General features: G+C 41.8%; 1 protein-coding gene across 2 annotated transcripts; it reads right to left on the bottom strand.

Moving 5' to 3' along the window:
- Window positions 1–23,543, bottom strand: LOC139312057 (zinc finger protein 585A-like). Of its 2 annotated transcripts, XM_070936579.1 has the most exons (5): window positions 23,475–23,543; window positions 17,419–19,462; window positions 9,315–9,910; window positions 8,173–8,825; window positions 1–806 (listed from the first exon to the last, which is right to left on the bottom strand). In XM_070936579.1, exons 2-5 carry the CDS (start codon window positions 19,276–19,278, stop codon window positions 4–6), a joined length of 3,912 nt encoding a protein of 1,303 aa, XP_070792680.1. In that variant the 5' UTR covers window positions 19,279–19,462; window positions 23,475–23,543; the 3' UTR covers window positions 1–3. The 2 variants fall into 2 exon arrangements, 1 of the variants encoding a protein (XP_070792680.1); XR_011599963.1 differs by lacking the exons at window positions 1–806; window positions 8,173–8,825; window positions 9,315–9,910 and adding an exon at window positions 10,368–10,406 and having other exon boundaries at window positions 15,845–19,462.
- Between the last annotated feature and the right edge of the window lie 1,615 nt (window positions 23,544–25,158).

The raw sequence follows: 25,158 nt of genomic DNA, 5'->3' as shown, positions 1-25,158 counted from the left end.
AATTCAAGTGTTCCCTACAGTCATTACCTTCTGCTTCATATGGATTTTCTTGTGTGCAGTAAGGGAGGAACTTCGGGTGAAGCACTGTCCACACTCTGGACATTTGAAAGGTTTCTCCCCTGTGTGTAAACCTACATGATTAATAAGGTTAGTCCTAATACTGAAACCTTTCCCACAATCCGGACACTCATATGGTTTCTCTCCTGTGTGAGTCCTCTGGTGCATCACCAGGACATGGCTCTGATTGAAACTTTTCCCACAATCTGAACATTTGTAGGGTTTCTCCCCAGTGTGTGTCCTGTGGTGTTTCACCAGGTGGGAATTCTGGCTGAAAGTTTTCCCACAAATGGGACACTCGTACGGTTTCTCTCCTGTGTGTGTCCTCTGGTGCATTAGCAGGCCGGAATTCCGACTGAAACTTCTCCCACAATCTGAACACTCATACGGTTTCTCCCCTGTATGAATTCTCTGGTGCATCACCAGGGCGTAATTCCGGATGAAGCTTTTCCCACAATCTAGACACTCATATGGTTTTTCCCCAGTGTGAGTCCTCTGGTGAATAACCAGTTCAGAATTCTGACTGAAACTTTTCCCACAATCTGGACACTCGTACGGTTTCTCTCCTGTGTGAGTCCTCTGGTGTACCACCAAGTGGGAACGGTGTCTGAAACGTTTCCCACATTCCAGACACACTGGTTTCTCCCCTGTGTGAGTTCTGTGGTGGTTCACCAGGTGGGAATTCTGACTGAACCTTTTCCCACAATCGGGACACTCATATGATTTCTCTCCTGTATGCATCCTCTTGTGTATTAGTAGGGTGACATGCTTCCTAAAGCTTTTGCCACATTAGCAGCACTGGGTGGGCTTTTCTTCACTGTGGGTCTTCTTGTGCATTATCAGGTAAGGTCTACAATCTGTGCTTTTTTCCGCAATATGCACATCTGTGGGCCTTTTCCACCTATGACGGTTTTGGAGGTGGAAGTCAAAAATATTGCCACAGAGGGCAAACCATCATATAATCCAAGTGACCCGTTCCTCCCCACTGATTTCCAAGTATTTCCCTCTTTTTCTGAACTTGGAAATGCTCCCCTTTGACCTTTTGATGGAGTGCTTCCTTCAGTTCCACAGACTTCTTTTTTTCCAGTTCAAAACTCTCTTCCTCTTATTCTTTCTGCCTGTCATCGGCTGGGGTAGGAGAAGTTTTGGTTTTCTGGATGAAGGGGAGAAACCTTTGATGGATTTTCCTTTTTAATGCTGCTTCTGATTCTCACTTGTCCAAGATGGCCTTCTGGACATCCTCTTCGTCTAAAAGATTCATATAATATAAATGGATGCACAAGATGTGAAAACAGCAAGGAAAAAAAGCATAAATTACAATCAGAAAGTAATCACGCCGAAGTATTAGAATTAACTATTACATTAATTATGATTCATTTCAAAGATAGAAGACTATGACATCCAAGTTCAAATAATCGTACAATCATTACATTCCCTGGTTAACTTGATATAGGTAGTCCTCAATTTACAACAGTTCATTTAGTGACTTCAAAGTTACAATGGCACTGAAAAAGGTGACTTATGATCACTGTTCACTTAGGACCATAACAGCATCCCCATACTCATATGATCAAAATTCAGATGCTTGGCAACTGACCCATAGTTATGACGGTTGCAGTGTCCCAGGGTCATGTGATCACCTTTTGCGACCTAACAAACAAAGTCCATGGCGAAGCCAAATTCACTTAACAACCATGACACTAACTTAACAACTGCAGTGATTCACTTAACAACTGTGGCAGGAAAGGTCATAAAATGGGTCAAAGTTCACTTTAACAAGTGTTTCATTTAGCAACAGAAATGTTGGGCTCAATTGTAGTCATAGGTTGAGGATTACCTGTATATCATAATTTTCTACCATTGTTGTTATCAAAGATAACTGGAAATGCTGAGGATAGATTATACAGATACAGATAGACGCAGAGAGAAATATAGATACACACATCTACAAATGTATGTGTGTTGAAAATCCATGTGTATTTCAGCCTGAAAAATGTCTCAAACGTCGGTAAGCTCAAATATTTTGGTCTCATATTTGGGGAGGGAGGGCCTCCAACCTAGGAAATGGTGCCCAAAGCCTCTGCAAGATTTAAAGTGCCAGTTTTGGCCATGAAACTCCTCACTGCCAAGAAAACAACACGCTTATAAAAACCACAAGGAGACACCCTAAAGTGAAAGAGACATATAAAACTCCCAACCAACAGAAAATAGCAGACACGGGTTTTAAAGTGAGCAGAATCCGTGCAATTGTTTTTGGGGAGGTAAAAAAAAAAACATGTAGTAGATGGCATGTTTCAGCCTAGTTCCTTCTCTGCTTCTACACCCTGGAGGAAACTAAGCAGCCCAACTCGCTCTCAGCCTCCCCTCTGACCTGTCCTCAACTCACCTCCCAGCTGATGTCCTTGGAAGAGCAGGAAAACCGTCCCCCATTCCTCCATTCTCCTATGGATCATCCAGAAGAGGAAGTTCCCTCCCACATCCTCTCTAGCAATACTCGATTGTTACAAAACCTTTCAGTTTAGTCGCTCCCCCTCCGGTTGGGTGTTATTACACAGCAACCAGGAATGTTGCTCTTCTGTTGCCAGCTTTCTAGGCATGGGTTTTGTTGATGACTTCGTACATAAGGTAGGACTGGAGCTGAGCCTTTCTCAGTCTCTAACCTTGAGCACTACACCAAAGTGGTTCTACTTACTCCCCACAAAATCTACCCACTCAGCTGCTCCTGCGGCTGCAATCTTTCAAGATCTAGTCCAACATCTTTGCAACCGGCTCTCCATTATTCTCCTGAAAATGGATCTCTCTCCCTCTCTCTCTCTCTCTCTCTCTCTCTCTCTCTCTCTCTCTCTCTCTCTCTCTCTTTTTTTTTTTTTTGGTCCTTAAATCCGAGCTTCTCACACTTTTATTAGGAGCCTTGGTGGCGCAGCAGATTAAAGTGCTGTTAAGTAGCACTTAGCTGCCAGCTGCCTGCAATTACTGCGAGTTCAAATCTCACCAGGCTCAAGGTTGACTCAGCCTTCCATCCTTCCGAGGTAGGTAAAATGAGGACCCGGATTGTGGAGGCAATAAGCTTACTTTGTATAAAAAGGAACCCCGCTGGGGGGGGGGGGGCGAAAGCCCTACTAAGCAGGTATATACAAAAGTATGAAGGCTATTGCTTAATGCATTGTAAGCTGCCCTGAGTCTCCGGAGAAGGGCAGCATATAAATCGAACCAATAAATAAATCGAACCAATAAATTCTGAGGAAATGGAGTGTTTCTCCGATTGTAGCCTAGTGGCTTCCAGCCTGGCTCTGGGGACGAGCTTCTCCAGCTATGAGATTGCCTGTTGCTTAATATTGTTTGACTTTATTAGTTATATAGTGTTCATAGGTTTTAGAGTGCCTAATGTATATATTCGTTCTATTGTTAAGGAGTTACTTGTTGGGAATTCCACTATTCCCTTTTTAGCAGTTTCATTGTATCTATTTTGAATGTTTGTGTAATGGGATTCAATTGCTATTCTTTTATTTCTGCTCCACGCTTAGTTCTTAAGCATGGCATATATTGTTATTCCTCTCCTCACACTCATTCCCATTGCCCCTCTTTCTTGCCATCTGGTATTTTGATTGTATGCATGAGACACACCGCAAAAGAAAAAAAATGGAGTCTTTACAGAATGATAATAAAAAGAAACACACTTTTTGCACTGAACTTTTGCAGTAGCCAGTCAGCCACGAATTCTTCCAACATCTTCCATTGCTCCTCTCTGTGCTAATGACCCATTTTGATGACCCACAGATATCAGAATATTGTAGCCACTAAGAGTTTGCATTATAGAATGGGGCTCTCAAAGATCCAGACACTTTTTTTATTTTATTTTATTTTAAATTTATATACCGCTCTTCTCCCTGAGGACTCAGGGCGGTGTACAGCCAGAATTAAAAAACATGAAATACAAATATTAAAAACAATTAAAATATATACAAATTTGGCCCAAAATTAAAAATACAAATCGATTAAAACATTTAAAATTTCTTCTTAAGCCAGCCCGGCTTGCTGGAAAAAGTGGGTTTTAAGGGCACGGCGGAAGGCGCTAAGGTCTTGGATTCTCCTTATCTCTGGGGGCAACTGATTCCAGAGGGTAGGTGCCCCCACAGAGAAAGCCCTCCCCCTGGAGGTCACCAGCCTGCATTGATTGGCTGATGGCACCCTGAGGAGGCCCTCTCTGTGGGAGCGCACAGGACGATGGGAGGTCATTGGTAGCAGCAGGCGGTCTCGAAGATAGCTAGGCCCGATGCCATGGAGCACTTTAAAGGTGATAACCAGCACCTTGAAGCGCACCCGGAAGACCACTGGGAGCCAGTGCAGCTCACGCAGGAGCGGTGTTACATGGGAGCGCCATGCTGCTCCCATCACTACCCGCGCTGCTGCATTCTGGACCAGTTGGAGCCTCCGGGTGCTCTTCAAGGGGAGCCCAATGTAGAGAGCGTTACAGTAGTCAAGGCGAGAGGTGACGAGGGCATGAGTGACTGTGCACAGGGAATCCTGATCAAGAAAGGGCCGCAACTGGCGAATCAGGCGAACCTGACAAAAGGTCCCCCTGGTTACAGCTGTCAGATGTTCCTCCAAGGACAGCTGCCTATCCAGGAGGACTCCCAGATTGCGAGCCCCTTCTGTGGGGGCCAAAGACTCTCCCCCAATAGTCAGTGATGGAGTCAACTGACTATATCGGGATGCCGGGAGCCACAGCCACTCAGTCTTGGAAGGGTTGAGCTTGAGCCTGTTCCTCCCCATCCAGATCCGCACAGCCTCCAGGCACTGGGACATCACTTCAAGGGCATCATTGGGGTGGCCTGGGGTGGAGATGTACAGCTGGGTGTCACTTTTAAACCATTTCACGCATTTTCAACTCCTAAGCATAATAAAATGTGACTTGATAACAGAGGTGCTAAAAAAAATGGCACCAAAAGAGAGAAGGGAATAAGGAAGGAAAAGATAATTAAATATAAATTTATTATTTTAAGGTTTAAAAACTTTGCACATATTTAAATTGGAAGCCACTTGGAGCTTGAGGCTCAGGCCAAAAAATGCTTCCAGGCCTGATTCTAATTTTTGGGTCTCCTTCTGTAAAGGGTTCATATGCTATGTGATCTATTGGAGGAAAAAAGTACTAGATAACCTGACAAAATCAAATCGATCTTTATTACGGTGAAAGATCAGCATACAGTTGAAAAGTACAGAAAAGAATCATAGTCTAAAAATGATAATTATTTTAAAATACACGGAAGAGGGAATATATATATATAAAACAGAAGTTTAAATGGAACTAAAAGGAAAGCTAGGGTGAGATGGGGGTAGCGAACATAAAGGTTAGTTATGTGGCAGACTAAATTTATCACAATACAGAGCACACAAATATGACAAGCTGGATACTGGTTAAAATTATTTTATGGCACATGTCATCCATCATCTGATAAATTTTAAATGCTGATTCACAGAACCTGGCAGCTTCATCCATCCATTTGTTCATTTGTTCGTTCAATTCAGTTCATTGTCTGCCCATTTTACCACAGGATAATTCTTAGTGGCTTATTAAAAAGATAAAAATATGCAAAACCTATAAACATTACGAATAAAATACTATAAATATATAAATACTTAATAGAACTCAAATACTCAACCATACTCATAATATACAACATGATAGTTCCAGTATGATACCGGTAGAATCAAGTAGTAGTATCTAAAAGGTAGTCCTATCTAAAAGCAGGGACAGCAGGGAAGTGTAGAATTCTCCTTTGTATGTGAAGTATTTGTGCAGTACTGGTACAAACATCTCTGTAATAAAGCACAATAACAGAATAACAGAGTTGGAAGGGACCTTGGAGGTCTTCTAATCCAACCCCCTGCTCAGGCAGGAAACCTTTCAGACAAATGGTTGTCCAATCTCTTCTTTAAAATGTCCACTGTTGGAGCATTCACAACTTCTGGATTCAAGCTGATTAATTGTTCTGTCAGGAAATTTCTCCTTAGATGTAAATTGCTTCTCTCCTTGATTACTTTCCATCCATTGCTTCTTGTCCTGCCTTCAGGGGCTTTGGAGAAAAGGTTGATTCCCCCTCTTCTTTGTGGCAGCCCCTGAGATATTGGAACACTGCTATCATGTTCCCGCTAGTCTTTCTTTTCATTAAACTACTAGACATACCCAGTTCCAGCAACCATTCTTTATATGTTTTAGCCTCCAGTCCCCTAATCATCTTTGTTGCTCTTCTCTGCACTCTTTCCAGAGCCTCAACATCTTTTTTACATTATAGCGACCAAAACTGGATGCAATATTCCAAGTGTGGCCTTCCCAAGGCATTATAAAAGTCACTGGAGAAGCACATGCTCTATTGTTTCTGGGCAGTCGAGAGTCATGGGGGCATTGTATTAGAACCTGAAATATTTATTTATTTATTTATTTATTTATTTATTTATTTATTTATTTATTTATTTATTTATTATATTTCTATACCGCCTTTCTCCCGTAGGACTCAAGGCGGTGTACAGTCAAGAAAAATATAGACACACAAACATCATAAAATTGCTAATTAAAATTATTACTTAGTTTGGTCAATCAAATAAAACCCAGAATTAGATAACATTTAAAAAATCATTCACATGTTCGTATGTTTAGCCCCGCCTGTTGGAACATCAGGGTCTTGAGGGCACGGCGGAAAGCACGGAGATCAGGGATATTCCGTATCTCCGGGGGCAGTTCATTCCAAAGGGTTGGAGCCCCCACAGAGAAGGCCCTCCCCCTGGGAGTCGCCAGTCGACATAATTTGACTGACGGTACCCTGAGTAGTCCCTCCCTGTGAGAACGAACTGGTCGGTGGGAGGCTATTGGTGGCAAAAGACGGTCTCGTAGGTACCCAGGTCCTAAGCCATGGAGCGCTTTAAAGGTGATAACTAACATAACTAAATGTGTTACTGAAATGAGCAAACCTTGAATTCTTTGGTACACCCAGCATCTTGGCACTGCTATCATCTACCAGCCTTCAAAAGATAACAAGAGGCACCTCCACACAAAAAAGATCACAGCAGGAGTTGGTAATAAATTTGAAGACCCTATGCCCCTTTTTCTCTATATTACAATAGCATTTGCATATCATATTCAACAACCTTTACATATGAAATTTTTGTGCTCTTCTCACTGTTCCAAACCTCCCTCATATGTTCTCCATTCTGTGCTTCACCGCGCTGTGCTTCACCGTTCACAACCTGAACACTGAATTCACGGTTCTCCTTGCACTCAATTTTTGTGCATGTTAGGAAGAAGATGAACTCTGAATCCTCTTTATCTCTCCTCTCCCATCACCTCATATTTGAGGAGCCACAATCACTAAGGGCTCCTATCTTTTTCATATGGAGGAGAGAACCAGAACTAAGGAGAAATTTCCAATTAACCAGTGGAACGATTTGCCTTCAGAAGTTCTGGGTGCTTGATCAATGGAGGCATTTATGGAGACTGGACAGTTACTTATCTGGAATGGTATAGTGTCAGCAGGGGATTGAACTAGAAGACTTCCAAGATCCCTTCCAACATTATTCTGTAATGTATTTTTTACCCTCTGTAGCAGATTTTTGGAGCTTCTGAGAAACATGACTCCTACATTTATTTTTTTTTAAAGGCCTGCTGGCTGTAGAATTCCTGGGCTCGAAGTGAGAAAGATACTTTTGTAGAAGGCTGAAATCCTGTCTGGACATTTCTAGGATGTATGATGATCAATATGCAAAAAACACCTTAAAAGTCTTTTTTGCAGAATTGCACTATTTCTCTACCAGTAAATATCCAGTAATTTCTGCTGATAGCCAGCAATGGGAAATTAGCCTTTATCATACTAACAATTTTCTTTTCTCCCTCATCTCCAATACTTTTGAGCACATTTGACGAACAAGGACAGAAATTAAATAGTTAATTTCTCAGCCATACTTCCCAAAGCAGCTCAAAAAATGAAATTCAAGCCTTCCCTGCAATCATCACCTTCTGCTTCACATGGATTTTCTTGTGTGCAGTAAGGGAAGAATTTTGTGTGAAGCATCGTCCACACTCTGGACATTTGAAAGGTTTCTCCCCAATGTGTAAACTTACATGATTTATAAGTTTAGACTTAGTACTGAAACCTTTCCCACAATCTGGACACTCATATGGTTTCTCCCCTGTGTGAGTCCTCTGATGTATTACCAGCTCGGAATTCCGACTGAAACTTTTCCTACAATCTGGACATTCATACGGTTTCTCTCCAGTGTGAGTCCTCTGGTGTATCACCAGGGTATAATTCTGACTGAAACTTTTCCCACAATCCAAACATTCATACGGTTTTTCCCCTGTGTGAATCCTTCGATGTATAACCAGCTCAGAATTTCGAGTGAAGTTTTTCCCACATTCCAGACACTTGTATGGTTTCTCCCCCGTGTGAGTCCTCTGGTGTATCACCAGGTGAGAATTCCGATGGAAACATTTCCCACAATCCAGACACTCATATGGCTTTTCCCCAGTGTGAGTCCTCTGGTGTATGACCAGATCGTAATTCTGTCTGAAACTTTTCCCACAATTTGGACACTCGTATGGTTTCTCTCCTGTATGTGTTCTCTGGTGTATCACAAGGTGGGAATTCCGACTGAAACTTTTCCCACAATCTGGACAGTCATATGGTTTCTCCCCAGTATGAATCCTCTGGTGTATCACCAGGTGGGAATTGTGATTGAAGGTTTTGCCACATTCCTGACACTCATACAGTTTCTCTCTTATGTGTCTCCTTTGATGTACAACAAGGTTGGAATTTTGAATGAAACGTTTCTCACAATCTGGAATTTTATATAGTGCCTCCCGAGTGTGAGACCTCTGATGTTTCACCAGGTGGGAATCCCGAGTGAAACTTTTCCCACAAACTGGACATTTGTTCAGTTTTTCTTCAGTGTGAATCCTCTGGTGTATCACAACGTCAGAATTCTGACTGAATTTTTTCCTACAATCTGGACCCTCATGCGGTTTATCCTCAGTGTGAGACATCTGGTGGCTCTCCAAGTGGCAATTCTGACTGACTATTTTACCACACTCCTGACTCTCACGTGGTTCCTCTCCTATGTGTGTTCTCTGATGTAACACCAGATCGGAATTGTGACTGAAACTTTTCTCAGAATTGGGACATTCATAGTGTTTCTCCCCAGTGTGAGTCCTCTTGTGTATCACTAGGTTTGAACTGTGACTGAAACTTTTTTCACAGTGGGGGCACTTATATGGTTTCTCTCCTGTGTGAGTCCTCTGATGTACCACCAGGTCGGAATTGTGACTGAAACTTTTCCCACAATCTGGGCACTCATATGGTTTCTCCCCTGTGTGTGTCCTGTGGTGTATAACCAGGTGAGAATTCTGACTGAAACTTTTCCCACAATCCAAACATTCATATGGTTTTTCCCCAGTATGAATCCTTTGGTGTATCACCAGGGCATAATTCTGACTGAAACTTTTCCCACAATCTGGACACTCATATGGTTTCTCTCCAGTGTGAGTCCTTTTGTGTATCACCAGGTTGGAACTGTGACTGAAACCTTTGCCACAGTCCGTACACTCATACGGTTTCTCTCCTGTATGTGTCCTCTGATGTACCACCAGGTCGGAATTGTGACTGAAACTTTTTCCACAATCCGGGCACTCATATGGTTTCTCCCCAGTGTGAGTCCTATGGTGGCTCACCAGATGGGAATTCTGACTGAATCTTTTCCCACAATTCAGACACTCATATGGTTTCTCCCCTGTGTGGGTCCTCTTGTGTATCCTTAGGGTGGCCTGCTTCCTAAAGATTTTGCCACAGTGATGGCACTGGGCGGACTTTTCTCCAGTTTTGATCGTCTCATGCATAATCTCATGCTATGATTTGAAATTTTTGCAGGGGTGTTTCCATCACTTACATTTTTGGATTCTCAAGGTCCAAAATATTTGTGATCCCTTCTTCGATGGTGTTTTGATTCAAGCTACTCTTTCTTCCTTCACATGATGAGGCTTGCATTATTGTCTGCCCTATGTGCCTATCCAAGCGACCCCTTCCATCCTGGATTTCCAGATTATTTTGACTTTGGAAATGATCCTGACCTTGACCTTTCAGGGGGGGTTTCAGTGAGTTCCACAGACTCAATTATTTCCAGCTCAAAATTCTCTTTCTGTTATTCTCTCTCTTGTCTCTCACCTGCCTTGGGAAAGAGAAGAATTTTGTGGTTTTCTGGAGAAAGTGGAAAAAACTCTGATTGCTGGCCAGATTTTTTTTTCCTTTTTAATGTTGCTTCTGATTCTCACATGCTCAGGATGGTCTTCTGGACATCCTCTTCATCTAAAAGATTCACAAAAAGTGGTGAGTTTAATTATTGTATATAAAAGGCTGCACAAGATGCGACAACAGCGAGAAAAATTCCTACATTACAATGAAAAAACAAATGCCAAAAATCAAAGGTTAACCTCTAACATTAATTATGATTCATTTGACACATAGAAAACTAGTGCGAACCAAGTTCAAATATCCACAGAAGCATGAAATTCTCTTCTGGTTCTGCATAATTCAGAAATCCTTGCAGTCTGTTATCATCCCAAGAGTTTCCAAATTTTGTGCGGCCCTTTGATGACTTCAACTCCCAGAACTTCGGCTCTGTTATGACCAACTCCTAGAATTCCTGACCCAACCATGCTGGCTCGGGAATTCTGAGAGTCGAAGTCCACAAGTCATAAAAAGGTCATAGTTCCCCAGCTCTGGTTTATATAGATAGATACTACTTGGATGAGAAGTGAAACAAGAAAAACAAGAAAATCCAGTTGGAAATTTATAAGATTAACAGTGTGTTAAAATATATTGCGAATTCAAACTTTTAAGGATTAGAAATTGTGGGGATTTTAAGATATAATCCCGGGATTGATTAAATTTTAATATTTGGCTTTATTAGTAGTTGTAGACATTTGGGATATCGAAATTATGGTGGATTAATGAGTAATTTTTAAATATTAAATATTAGTGACTTAGTAGGGGTAACAAAGAAATGATGCAAAGAAATGTTATTTACGTTTAAATGCACTAATGGGAAAAAACGATAAAGAATTATAAAGAGAGAATGGTATTGGTGAAGTTAGAAGATTATGATTATGTATACTTATTAACTGACAGCAAACCGCACTCCCTACCAACACTGATGATGTTACCTAATTGGGTAATGAAACATCGGCAAGCAAGCTCAGAGAGCACCAAGGACCCCTCATAACTACGGTTCTGTCTGATTTCAGATCTCCCTGAGTCCTCTTCCTCCCCCTCCAGATACTAAGATGCTGATCCTCCCCAGCAGCGACAGGGGAACATGGGAAGGGTGGTCCTCCAACCAGGAGCCTGAGTGGCGTAAGCAGCATTTAACATCCAGCTGGCTGCAATTACTGCGAGTTCAAATCTCACCAGGCTCAAAGTCGACTCAGCCTTCCATCCTTTCTAAGGTGGGTAAAATGAGGACCCGGTTTGTGGGGGCAATAAGGTGACTTTGTATAAAATATACAAAAGTATGAAGGCTATTGCTTAACGCATTGTAAGCCGCCCTGAGTCTCCGGAGAAGGGCGGCATATAAAAATAAATAAAAATAAAATAAACCTTCCGGAAAATACCAGGAGGCCACACGCTGGCAGCTCGGCTGCACCAAGAAGTTGGGCTTCGGAGAAGGAGTGGGCTTGCTTGAAGGATTTTAAGGGGCTTGGAAGCAGAAGCAGCAACCAAGGGGGATAAAGCAGCGGCGTGGCAGCTTGCAGGGAGCAGAAAACCTTGCAAGCAAAAAAAACAACAACCGGGGACTCCGAAGGGGAAAGGGCGCAGCTGGCAAAAGCCCACCTCCTCCCTCCCTCCCTCCCCCAAGGAATCCCTCCCTTCCCTTTCTGCACCTGGGGATTCCCCCACCTCCTCCTCCACCTGATTGAGCCCACTCCCTCGCTCGGGGTCCACCTGCCCTCTTGCCAGCGTCCTTGCTCACCTGGCGCCCCTCCCCACGAGGGGATCTCTGCAGTTCTGGCGTAGCAGACGGCTAGAGACCAGGAAGAGGGGAGGGTGGGACGGGAGGGTCAGGAAACTGGGATCCCAGCCTCCCCCCTTTCTCCCTTTTCCTGCCTCCTGTCTAGGCGGCAAAGGAAAAAGCTCTTTGCGTTTAACTCCTTCGCTGAAGCCCAGGCGGGCAGCGGGCTGGACTGAGCAATGCCAAAATCCCCCAGCTCGGCTCTGCTAGAGAGGATTCCTCGCTCGCCTCACCTAGAGGGAAAAGCCGAAGGCTCAAAGCAAGCACCGAGACTGAAAGGGAAAGTTGCGTGTACTCATCTGCATCTTCAGGGGGAATTAGGAATTCAAAGCTATTGAATATAGAATGGGCTAGGGATAGGCTAGGAGTAGGAATGAGAATAGGAATAGGAATAGAAATAAGAATAGGAATGAATAGAAATAGAATAAAATAGAAATAGAATAGAATAGAATAGGAATAGGAATAAGAAGAATAAGAATAGAATAGAATAGAAAAGAAATAGAACAGAATAAGAATAGAATAGAATAGAATAGAATAGAATAGAATAGAATAGAATAGAATAGAATAGAATAGAATAGAATAGAATAGGAATAAGAATAGAACAGAAATAAGAATAGGAATGAATAGAAATAGAATAAAATAGAAATAGAATAGGAATAAGAATAAGAATAGGATAGAAATAAGAATAGGAATGAATAGAAATAGAATAAAATAGAAATAGAATAGAATAGAATAGAATAGAATAGAATAGAATAGAATAGAATAGAATAGAATAGAATAGAATAGAATAGAATAGAATAGAATAGGAATAGCAAGAATAGAATAAGAATAGAATAGAACAGAATAAGAATAGGAATGAATAGAAATAGAAATAGAAATAGAAATAGAAATAGAAATAGAAATAGAAATAGAAATAGAAATAGAATAGAATAGAATAGAAATAGTACAGAATAAGAATAAGAATGAATAGAAATAGAACAGAATAGAAATAGGAATAGAACAGAAATAAGAATAGGAATGAATAGAAATAGAATAGAATAGAAATAGGAAAGAATAGAAATAGGAATAGAACAGAAATAAGAATAGGAATGAATAGAAATAGAAGAATAGAATAGGAACAGAATAGGTAACTGTCTCGCAGATGTGGTAGGACTACAACACCTATCATCTTTCAGCCCAGGCATTATTGCTGGAATGCTGGGATTCACTCAATATCTATACAGTATGTCAAGACAAGCCTGGGAACAGCTTTTCTGTCTTAGAAAGAGGAAGTGACTGTCTGCAAACAGTAAAAGAAAATGATAAACTTTCCAAAGAAACTTTTAATGCAGTTGTGAGACGATATTATGCAAATGCACACAAAAGTATACAAAATGCCACCATAATTGTCCAACACATTCTTTTTCTTAAAGTAAAAACAAATTCTACGCCGTGGAGGAAACCAAGCAGCCCTACTTGCTCCAAGCTTCTCCCCCGACTTTTCATTGAACTCACCTTCCAGCTGCTGCTTCGACCCCGGGAACAGCGTGAGACCCACTTCTATCTCCATGCTTCTATCCCCCCAACTGATGAGTCGAAAGAGGAAGTTCTTCTCTCCTCCAAAGTCCTCTCTAGCAATCCAACACTCCAATGCTCTACCCCACAAGCCACTACTGTAACACACCCACTGAGAAGCCATGCAAGGCATGGATGGGGCATTGGATTATCCAAGTCTTTTTGAGAGAGGATGCTGATACTTAAAGCCCTTGCTTAAATGTCCCAAAGGTGCTTTTTCAGGAGGCAACTGAACTTTTTTGTTTTTTTTTTCTTTTGAAGACATTTTGCTTCTCATCCAAGAAGCTTCTTCAGCTCTGACAGGATAGTGGGGAATGGAAGGATTTATATTCCTTGTAGACAGCAAGGTTGATAGGTTGTTGGTCCTCGGAACATCTCACACGGTGTTCAGCATCTGCTGAACAAATACAACACTCACCTTCTTCACTGGTGTGGAAATCTTTCAATGATAAAGAGATTAACTTAAAAGTTGAATCCTACTCCAAAAAATAGAATAGGAATAGGAATAGGAATAGGAATAGGAATAGGAATAGGAATAGGAATAGGAATAGGAATAGGAATAGGAATAGGAATAGGAATAGAATAGAATAGAATAGAATAGAATAGAATAGAATAGAATAGAATAGAATAGAATAGAATAGAATAGAATAGAAAAGGAGAACAACAGAATTTTTCCAGAGGAAAAATTGCAGGCCACAGAAACCATTAGCACCACTCAGGTGACCCTGAGGACACAGATAAACCTCCAAGTGGCCTCAATGACCCTCAAAAAGGATGCAAATGAGCAGCTGTCTGCAAGGAGTATAAATCCTTCCATCCCCCGCTATCCTGTCGGACCTGAAGAAGCTTCTTGGATGAGAAGCAAAACGTCTTCAAAAGAAAAAAATAAAGTCCAGTTGCCTTCTGAAAAAGCACCTTTAGGACAACCATGACCTGGATGACTGAGAATCTCTAGACTTGAAGTCCTTAAATCACCAAGCTGCTTGTGAAAGGAAAAGAAAAAATAGCCAACAGACCTGATTATTCAATCATGTTTCTCTTTAGCTGTCGTTGTAGATTACAGAAAAACAAAACAAAACACCAGGCTATTTTCAAAATAGAACATAGAATAACAGAATTGGAAGGGACCTTGGAGGTCATCTAGTCCAACCCCCTGCTTGAGCAGGAGTTTATAACATTTCAGACAAATGGCTGTCCAGTCTGTTCTTGAAAGCCTCCAGTGATGGGGGCACCCACAATGCTAAATGCCATCTCTTTCTGTAAATTCCCTTGCACAAAAGTCTCCTCTGGGTGAAAGTGAGAGACATAATAGCAGGGAGCAGAAAAAGAGGGTTTAGAAAGAGGGTGGGGCTGTTTAAATTTGGTAAAAGAAACTAATAAACTTTTCAAATAAACATTTTAAATGGTTGTTTAAAAAAAACGGTAGTGTTAGAATTAGGGTTAGTTCTTCCTTTCCATTCCCTCTGTCCCAATATCCCACTTTATTCCCCAAAGACATCAGAATACTGTAGTCACTAAAAGTTTGCATTACGGTATGGCTCTCACAAAGATCCAGAGGCTTTTGAACCATTTCAAGGTTTTTCATCTCCTAATCATAATAAAGTCTGATGTGATAATGGGTGCACCCGAAAAAAATGGCACCAAGAGAGAGAAAAGTAGAGAAAATTAAATATAATTTGATTCTTTTAAAACTTTGCACATTTAAATTTGAAGCCACCTGGAGCTTCAAAAAAGCCTCTTGGTTCCTCCTCATCCTTGGCCTGGTGCTGGTTGTTAGATATCTTCCTGCAAAGGAGTCATATGCAATGGGATCTACTGGAGATGTTCTGCCCAAGCTACGGATCCCAAAGAACACAGCACACATGAAAGTTTGTACAAAACTTAATTTACTAAACTAACTCAAGTCTTTTTCAAAACAAAGCTGTTAATAAGCTTTCTTAACAGCCTACAAGAAATCAAAGATAAAATAATCACAATCTTACAAAGGTTGGCAGAAAGCCCAGAAGCCATGTGCAGAGAATCCAGACGCGAAGTAGAGTGAACTAAAGTTGTTCCCTACAACTTGCTTCAGTCGGCGTTCCTCCTTAAATAGACTAAGGGAGTGGCCAATTAGCCCCAAGCCTTACTCTCGAGGAGACCTCCTCCTGAGGAGCTACTCCTGCCTTTTGGCAGCTCTGCGCACCTGTGCATCGAGAAGAGGCTCCTCCTCTTTGTCCTCTTCACTTAAAGGAGCTTCTGGAGGTTCTGAAGGCCCTGGCTGAATCCCCGCCTCTGGCACCACATCTTCTCCAGCCTCCTCATTGTCTGACTCGAGTGCCAGCTGCACAGGCTGCTGGCGCAACACCACACCAGCCTCCTCGCTGTCAGAATCAGCTACAATCCGCACAGGCCGCTGACGGGCCACAACAGGAGACAAAAAAGTACTGGTGAAATCAAATGAAATCTTTATTATGCCGAAAGACCAGCATAAGGATTGTGGGGTACATTTAATTAAAAAAAAATAATCTAAATAATTGTTAAAATAAAGATTATTATAGAAAATTAAAAGATATAAAAGAGAATGCATATATAAAAACAGACGCTAAAATGGAATCTAAAAGGGGGACTAGGAACACGAGATGGGTTTAGGGAGCATAAAGGTTAGTATGTGGCAGATTAAATCTATCACTGCCCATAGTTTAGTATGACAACCTGGATGCTTATTAAGACTAATTTGTGGCCACAAAATGCAGCTTCAGGACTAGCTTCCCAAATCTTCCCCTTCCTTAATGTCCCTCATCCCTCAGAAAGCCACCATTTTGATTGCAGCTGTCTAGCCTTTAAGCCCTAGATGGACTTTACACATAATCTGATAAAACAGCAGTCTGACAGACAGCTTAAGCTTGCAAAGACCAAGCATTCTTTATTTTCTGGCACAACTTTTAGTTATTTGCTGTTTTTTTTTTTAATCTCAGGGGGGAAAGGCCGCAGAAAGATGTTCTCTCTTTGGAGTAATTCTTAGACTCTCCCTAATCCAGGTGAGTTATACAAACTGAAGGAATGCCAGTCCCTTCAGTTAATAGTTGAAGAGGTACTGCCCAGGGAAAAACCTTTCAGGGATCTCTCCCTGGGCATGTATTCGATTAGTCATCTTTTCACCAGAAATAAAAAGTCTCTTTGCTGGCTTCATTCTTCCACTCTTCAGCCTGGAGTCAAAGTAAGGTTTTTAAAAAAGGATATTGGTTAGAGGGCAGAGGGAGAATTTAGTTTTAGCACCTAATTGGGGCAGGGTGAAGGAAGATCAACAAGCCCATCTTTCCCAGTTTTTTTCTTTTGTTTTTTTCACTGAAGAAATTTTTCTTTTCTTTTTTTAATGAAGGGAAAGGTTTGGGAAGCTTGTCCTAAGATGCTCTTTCAGCAAGGGCCCTCTTCCCAAAGCCTAGAGAGGCAGAGTAGCTTTGCAGCATCCCCATGGACAGCTAATAGGTGGACACCTGATTAGTGAAAAAAGCTGCCCAAAAGCTAAGGAACTGGTTCTTTTTTTTTACCCCAGAAAGACAGGGCACCTTGGGAGCAGGAAGTGCAGAGGCAGAATTAGAAAAGGCAGGCACAGATTCCTTCCGCAGCGATTCTCACTGGCAGGACAGCTGGCCCAGTATCTTGGGGTGGGAAAGGCCTGAGGCTGGTGGGCTGATGCTTCCATTAGGCCTCCCTAGATCTCCCACACTTCTAACTACAGATCAGAAATGAAATTCAAGATTTTTCTAGACTCATCACTTTCTGCCTCGTGTGGATTTTCTTGTGTGCAGTAAGAGAAGAATTTTGTGTGAAGCTACGTCCGCACTCTGAGCATTTGAAAGGTTTCTCCCCAATGTGTAAAGCTACATGAATTACAAGTTTAGACTTAGTAGTGAAACCTTTCCCACAATCAGGACACTCATATGGTTTCTCTCCTGTGTGAGTTCTTTGGTGTATCACCAAGTGGGAATTCCGACTGAAAGTTTTCCCACACTCCTGACACTCATATGGTTTCTCTCCTGTGTGAGACCTCTGATGTATCAGCAGGTGAGAATTACGACTAAAAGTTTTCCCACACTCCTGGCACTCATATGGTTTCTCTCCTGTGTGAATACTCTGGTGCACCACCAGGTGGGAATTGTTACTGAAACTTTTCCCACAATCTGGACACTCAAATGGTTTCTCTCCTGTGTGTCGCCTCTGGTGGTATACCAAAAGACAATTCTGACTGAAACTTTCCCCACAATCCTGGCACTCATATGGTTTCTTCTCAGAGTGAGTCCTCTGATGGACCACCAGGTGTGAATTAAGACGGAAACTTTTCCCACAATCCACACATTCGTACGGTTTCTCCCCCGTGTGAGTCCTTTGGTGTATCACCAAGGAGTAATTCCGAATGAAACTTTTCCCACAATATAGACATTCATATGGTTTCTCCCCTGTGTGAGTTCTCTCATGTATAACCAGATAACAACTCTGACTGAAAGTTTTCCCACAATCTGGACACTCATACGGTTTCTCCCCAGTGTGAGTCCTCCTGTGTGACACCAGGCTGGAACTCTGACTGAAACTTTTCCCACAGTCTGGGCATTCATATGGTTTCTCTCCTGTGTGCGTCCTCTGGTGTCTCACCAGTTCAGAACTGTGAATGAAACTTTTCCCACAATCAGGACATTCATACGGTTTCTCCCCAGTGTGAGTCCTGTGGTGTATCACCAGGTAGGAATTCCGACTAAAACTTTTCCCACAATCCGGACACTCATTTGATTTCTCCCCAGTGTGAATCCTCTGGTGTGCTGCCAGGTTGGAACTGTAACTGAAACGTTTCCCACAATATGGACATTCATACGGTTTCTCTCCTGTATGTGTCCTCTGGTGTACCACCAGATGGGAATTCTGACTGAAACTTTTCCCACAGTCCAAACATTCATAGAGATTCTCTCCTGTGTGTGTCCTCCGGTGAATTACTAGTTGGGAATTTCGAATGAAACTTTTTCCACAATCCATACATTGATGTGGTTTCTCCCCTGTGTGAGTCCTCTTGTGCGCCACCAGATGTGAATTAGTACGGAACCTTTTCCTGCAATCTGGACACTCATAAGGTTTCTCCCCTGTGTGAGTTCTCTGGTGTTTCACCAGGTGGGAATTGTAAGTAAAATGTTTCCCACAATCCATACACTCATATGGTTTCTCACCTGTGTGTGTCTTGTGATGTATCAGTAGGGGTGTGTCTTTCCGAAATCTCTTATCACATTGGGAGCACTGGTATGGATTTCCATCATTGTAGGTCCTTTTATCCTCAAACGGATGAGAGCTGTAGTAAAATACCTTTCCACACTCGGAACATTCATTCGGGTTTTCTCCGGTGTGCATCCCTTCAGGTGTAATCAGTTGTGATCTGCAATCTATGCTTTCCTCATGATATGTAGATCTGCAGGGATTTTCCACCACTAACATTCCTGGATTTTGAAGGTCAAAAATACTTTGAATCTTTTCTTGCATGGTGCTTTGATTCAAACTACTCTTTCGTTCTTCACAGGGCAAAGCTTGCATGACTGCCTGCCCTATGTGGGTATCTATATGGCAGCTTCCTCTCCACTGATTCCCAGATATTTCCATCTTTTTTTTTTCTGAATTTGTATATGACCTCACCCTTGACCTTTTCGTGGGGTGCTTTGTTGAGTTTTATTTTTTCCTGCTGAAGAAAGTAGTAGATTTTGATTGTTGGCTGGATTTGCTTTCCCCTTTAATGCTCTTTGTGATTCTCACTTGTCCAGAATGTTGTTCTTGGCATCCTCTTCATCTAAAAGATTCATAAAAAAGGGATTAGTGTAACGATTGTATAAAGAATTGGTGCACGACAAATGAAAACCCCAAGGAAAAAAGCATACATTGCAATCAAAAAGCAATCTAGGAATCACTGGATTTGTCCTTTGTACAATCAGTACTGACAAGAAGATTGTGGAAGTGTTTTTTCCCATTGATTGGTGAGTGGCCGACTGGGAGGCAGAGGAATCTCTTTTGTGATGCTGTGGGGCAATTAACTTAGATTTCCTCATTTCTTAAACAGGTTTCTTTTGATACTCATTTGTTATTTAAGAGAGGCTCTCTTTTGATATGAGCTATTTTTTTTCTTGGAGATTTTAATATTTCTGGACTTGACTTTGCCACAAGGCTGGCTCTGTAAGGAAGCTGATCCTCTAACGGGCTAGGCGCCTCTCTAGGAAACTGCAAAAGCAGAAAGTTATGTTGGATGCTTCTGAGCCCTGAAGCACACTAACTTCTGCAAGTTCCTGGGTGGGAAGGCAACTAGAGGTTTGCAAGATACAGCCTGATCTCCCCCTTGCTCTTTGGAAGTTGCAAACTTTAACCAGCCAGACCTCCCGTTGCTCGCAACTTCATAAACGCATGGCACAACGTAGGAGAACTAACCCATCAGAACTAGATTCAGTAGTCCATCTGTATTTAAAAGACACAGGCCACTCTTTTGAAGATACCAAAGTCCACATTTTGGACAGAGAGGACCGCCAGTTTGAAAGAGGGGTCAAAGAGGCCATCTATGTCAAAATCGATCAGTTCCCCTCTCAACAGAGGGGAAGGGACACGACATCATCTATCTCCAGTCTACAACACAGTCCTTTCAACAGTTCCAAGAAGGCTCCACACCCATTTGCACCACTCAGGTGACCTTGAGGACACAGATAAACCTCGAGGTGGCTTTAATGACCAGCTGTCTGCAAGGAGTATAAATCCTTCCATTCCCCACCATCCAGTCAAAGCTGAAGAAACTTCTTGGATGAGAAGCAAAACCTCTTCAAAGAAAAACCAGAAAGTCCAGTTGCCTCTTGAAAAAGCACCTTTGGGACAACCATGACCTAGATGACTGAGAATCTCCACAGACAAATGCAATCCTAAAATGCATTAACAGAGAGATAGCATCAAGATCACATGAAATGATGAAATGATAGAGCTTTGATAAGACCACACTTAGAATACTGCACCGAGTTTTGGTCACTATGACACAAAAAAAAATGTTGAGACTCTAGAACCGTGATGGCGAACCTATGGCACGGATGCCACAGGTGGCACGCGGAGCCATATCTGTGGGCACATGAGCATTGCCCTCGCTCAGCTCCAGCACGCATGTGCACTCCGGCCAGCTGGTTTTTGGGCCTTCCGGGCCCACTGGAATTCGGGAAACGGGCCGTTTCTGGCCTCCGGAGGGGTGGGAGGCTGTTTTCACCCTTCCCAGGCTCCAAGAAAGCCTCTGGAGCCTGGGGAGGGCGAAAAACAGGCCTACCAGGCCCACCGTTAAACCTTTTTGCCGTCACGTGCCAAAAGCGTGGGTAGCGTGGGGAGGTCGCATGTGCATGTGCGGGGGGCACTGAATTATGGGTATGGGCATGCGTGTGCGCAACCCCCCCATGCTCCCCACGCTTTTGGCACGCAATGACAAAAAGGTTAGCCATCACTGCTCTAGAAAGAGTACAAAGAGAAACAAAGATGATTAGGGGGCTGAAGGCTAAAATAAGATGAACGGTTGCAGGAACTGGGCATGTCTAATCTAATGAACAGAAGGACTAGGGGTGACATGACAGAAGTGTTCCAATATTTGGAAGAATATTGGAAAAATATTGCCACAAAGAATATTGCCACGAAGAACCATTCTCCAAAGTACCTGAGAGGTGGACAAGAATTAATGGATAGAAAGTAATCAAGGAGAGATGTAATCTAGAAATAAGGAGCGATTTCTTGACAGTGGGAACAATTTATCAGTGGACCAGCTTGCTTCCAAAAGTTGTGGGTGCTTCATCACTGGGGGTTTCTAAGACGACATTGAACAGTCATTTGTCTGAAATGATATAGGGTTTCCTGCCTGAGCAGAGGGTGGGACTAGAAGACTTCCAATGTCCCTTCCAATCCTAGTGTTTTGTTAATGGGCAAAGTACATATGGGGCCATGCTATAGAAATTGTGACCAAAAGGATTAAATCTATTATTGGTTTTTATGTTGCACATGATGATAATGAGTTTTCTCTTTTTCAACTTTCTCCATTTTCATATTTGGATTGACATGTTGAGAGATGATATAATGTGAAATCAAGCCTATCCAGGAAAATTTTCAAAATCTATCTTTGGATTGATGGGATAATTTGGCACTGGTAGATTCTTGAAGACACAAAACTAGCTCTGAAAGTCAATATACACTTTTTCAGAAAGGCATAAATCATTTTCAAGAATCAATATGCTTTCAAAGAACTTAGTTAATAGGATAGCCAAAGTGAATATCTTACCAAAGAGTTTAACAGATATACGTTTTTAAGTTTTTATGTATTTGTCTAACTTTAAAATAGACAATGTTTTACTATAGGATTATTATAGAAGAATGTAGTAATGTTATGTGTATTTTTGAATTGATAATATGATGCATTCATGGGCTAGCCACTATATGTTTTATTTAGATTGAGATTATATGTTTTGCTTTTATTACTTGATTGTTTGGTATGTACATCTTTATATTTTTAGTTTTGTATTATTTTATTGTGTTATCTAAAGCAAAAGTGTATTTTAAACATTTATATCTTAAAAATATTTAGAAGGAACCATTTTTTAATGTCACTTTTGTCTTTTTTCATTATGTCTGTTTTAAACTTTCCTTGTTCTTCTCATTTATTTTTTGAAATTTAATGAAATTTAATTTAATGATTAACCTCCAACACTATTTATGATTCATTTGACATATAACTGGCTAGCAAAATCCAGGAAAATCACACATTCTTAGTATTGAAATCATTATCAAATAAATGTGGAAATGCCGAGGATAGTTCATATAGATACATAAACACAAATACAAACCCACATATTTATTCATTCATTCATTCATTGGTTCGATTTATATGCTGCCCTTCTCCGGAGACAATAGCCTTCATACTTTTGTATATACCTGCTTAGTAGGGCTTTCGGCCCCCCCTAAGCGGTGTTCTTTTCTATACAAAGTCAGCTTATTGCCCCCACAATCCGGGTCCTCATTTTACCTACCTTGGAAGGATGGAAGGCTGAGTCAACCTTGAGCCTGGTGAGATTTGAACTTGCAGTAATTGCAGGCAGCTGGTGCTATTTAACAGCACTTTAGTCTGCTGCGCCACCAAGGCTCAATATAAAGGTACCTATGTTACTATTCTTGCGTATTTCAGCCTGACAAATGTCCCAGAAGTGAGTACGGTAAACTTTTTTGGTCTCATATTACAGATTGGGGGGTGGGGGGTAGCTTTAAGGCAGGAAATGGTGCCCAAAGCCTCTGCAAGATTTAAATCACCAGTTTTGCCCATGAAACGCCTCACTTGCAAAAAAAAGAACACGCTCATTAAAAAAAAAAAAAAAGGGGAGTCAACCCCTAAAAGTGAAGGAAACTTTTTAAATCTTCCAACCAGCTGAAAATTGCAGGCGACACTTTTAAAGCGTGCAAGCACCAGTGGAATATGAAGGAGACATTTAGATCAGAAAAAAAAAAAAAAACCCGAAGGGACCCGTTTCAAATCATGCAGGAAGAGTGGAATAAAATTTGAGGAGGGAAGGGATAATTAAATAGCAACAACCCCAAAGTGAATGAGACTTTTTGCAATCTTTTTAAATATTCCAACCAGCAGAATATTAAAGGCATCATTTTTAAAGGAGCAGATAAAAAAAAAAAAAAGCCTGCAGTACTATTGGAATAAAAATTTGGGAAGGAAAAAACAAGGTACACCCTGGACTGGAGGAAACCCAAGAGCCCGACTTGCTCCCGGCTTCTCCTCCTCCGATCTTCCTCCAACTCACCTTCCAGCTGCAGCCGCGACCCTGGGAAGAGCACGAGAGCCGCTCCCCACGCGCCCATCCTCCTTCAGGTGAGCCGGAAGAGGAAGTCCCTCTGCCTCCTCTCCTCCTCCGAATCCTCTCTAGCACTCCAGGACTCGAATGCTCTACCTCACAAATAGGGGCTGTTTTCAAGAGGGCGGCTTTAGAGCGCCATCGAGCGACCTCAGGCTGAAAAAGCACACTTGTCCGAATATCCTGAGGCGGTTGCCAGATTCTCTCTCTTGATTATGATGTGCCTTCAAAATAATCGACATTTACCGACCATATCGATAGTTGTGTCGGTTTTCTAGGTGGCTCAGTGGCTAAGACGCTGAGCTTGTCGATCAGAAAGGTCGCCGGTTCGAAACCCTAGTATAGGTCTCCTGCGTGAGCATGGGGTTGGATTAGATGACCTCCAAGGTCCCTTCCAACTCTGTTACTGTTACTTCTTCTGCAGGAGGAGGATCTATGATCCTTTTGCAAGAAGTGAGAACGAAACCAAGGCAATGTCTATGAAGGTTCTCAGTCATCCAGGCCATGGTTGTCCTAAAAGTGCTTTTTTTTTCACTTTGGACTTTTCTTTTTTTAGAAATTTTTATTGAAATACATAATAATACAATTTAACAATTGGACTTTTGGACTTTTCACTTTGGTGCTTTTTTTTTTTTTTTTGGACTTTCTGGGTTTTCTTTGAAGACGTTTGGCTTCTCATTCAAGAAGCTTCTGCAGCTCTGACTGGATGGTAGGGCTAAAGAAGGTTCTTGGATGAGAAGCGAAACGTCTTCAAAGAAAAACCAGAAAGTCCAGTTGCCTCTTGAAAAAGCACCTTTGGATAAACCAAGGGAATGCCTATGAGGAGTTCTCCTGCATTCCTCCCCCCATCCCAAGATGAAGAACTGGCTGGAACTGACTTCACCAAGGAAAGTGCGCTTTATGGCTGCCTGTTTTCCCATGGTTTCATACACACATACAGCTGACACAGGTATATAATATATATGCCTGTTAATAAAATATGGTAGTCTGAAAGGAGTTATTAGATGCCTTCCAATTTTTGGCTGCCAGAGACTCACACAGCTCTCCTTCCAATTGAGTTTTCAATGAAACTCCCAGCCGTTTGTAATTCTGAGTGTCGCAAAAACAAGCCTTGGGAGAAGCACCCCATCAGATTAACAGAGTTGGAAGGGACCTTGCAGGTCATCGAGTCCAACCCCCTGCCCAAGCAGGAGACCCTACACCTGCCTCTACCTAGGATCAAACTCACAACCTCCTGATTGTGGGGCAAGAGCTCCATCTCTAGGCCATCAGGTCTTGTTCTCAGGATGGTGAATGCGAATTGCTTATCACTTGGAAACTACTTTTTGCAAAATACGACTTTAAAAGGGGAAAACAACATAAAAAGAGAGGAAAACGTAAAATGGCTCCTCAAGAGAAAAAAGCCCATTAAAGCAGCTTTTTGTTTCTTTAATCACAAGAATGGAACATCATAGAATGCAGCAGGGTATATTTTTAATAGAATTGATCTATCTTCAGTTAACAGTACAAATATGGAGAGAATTCACATCTGATCTTTTAAGAGAAAAGTGGTAACTGCAGTATGGAAGTTTACGTAAATGACATGACACAATCCATATCTAGGAGAATTGGTTAATTTTGCTCAAATTCATTC

Source organism: Pituophis catenifer, unplaced genomic scaffold (genome assembly GCF_029215685.1).
Source record: "Pituophis catenifer annectens isolate HBS135680 unplaced genomic scaffold, rPitCat1.0.hap2 SCAF_2, whole genome shotgun sequence".
Lineage (NCBI taxonomy): Eukaryota > Metazoa > Chordata > Lepidosauria > Squamata > Colubridae > Pituophis > Pituophis catenifer.
Note: the sequence above shows the minus strand (reverse complement) of the source record. Positions and strands in the feature narration are given on the sequence as shown.

Coding starts and splice junctions, on each gene's coding strand:
- LOC139312057 (XM_070936579.1), bottom strand. CDS start 19,278: ATGGAAATATCTGGGAATCAGTGGAGAGGAAGCTGCCATATAGATACC. Junction 8,826..9,314: donor ACAGGAGAGAAACCATATAA/GTGCCCCCACTG, acceptor GAGACACATAAG/AGAGAAACTGTATGAGTGTC. Junction 807..8,172: donor TAAGTCTAAACTTATAAATC/ATGTAAGTTTAC, acceptor CCCTACTAATAC/ACAAGAGGATGCATACAGGA.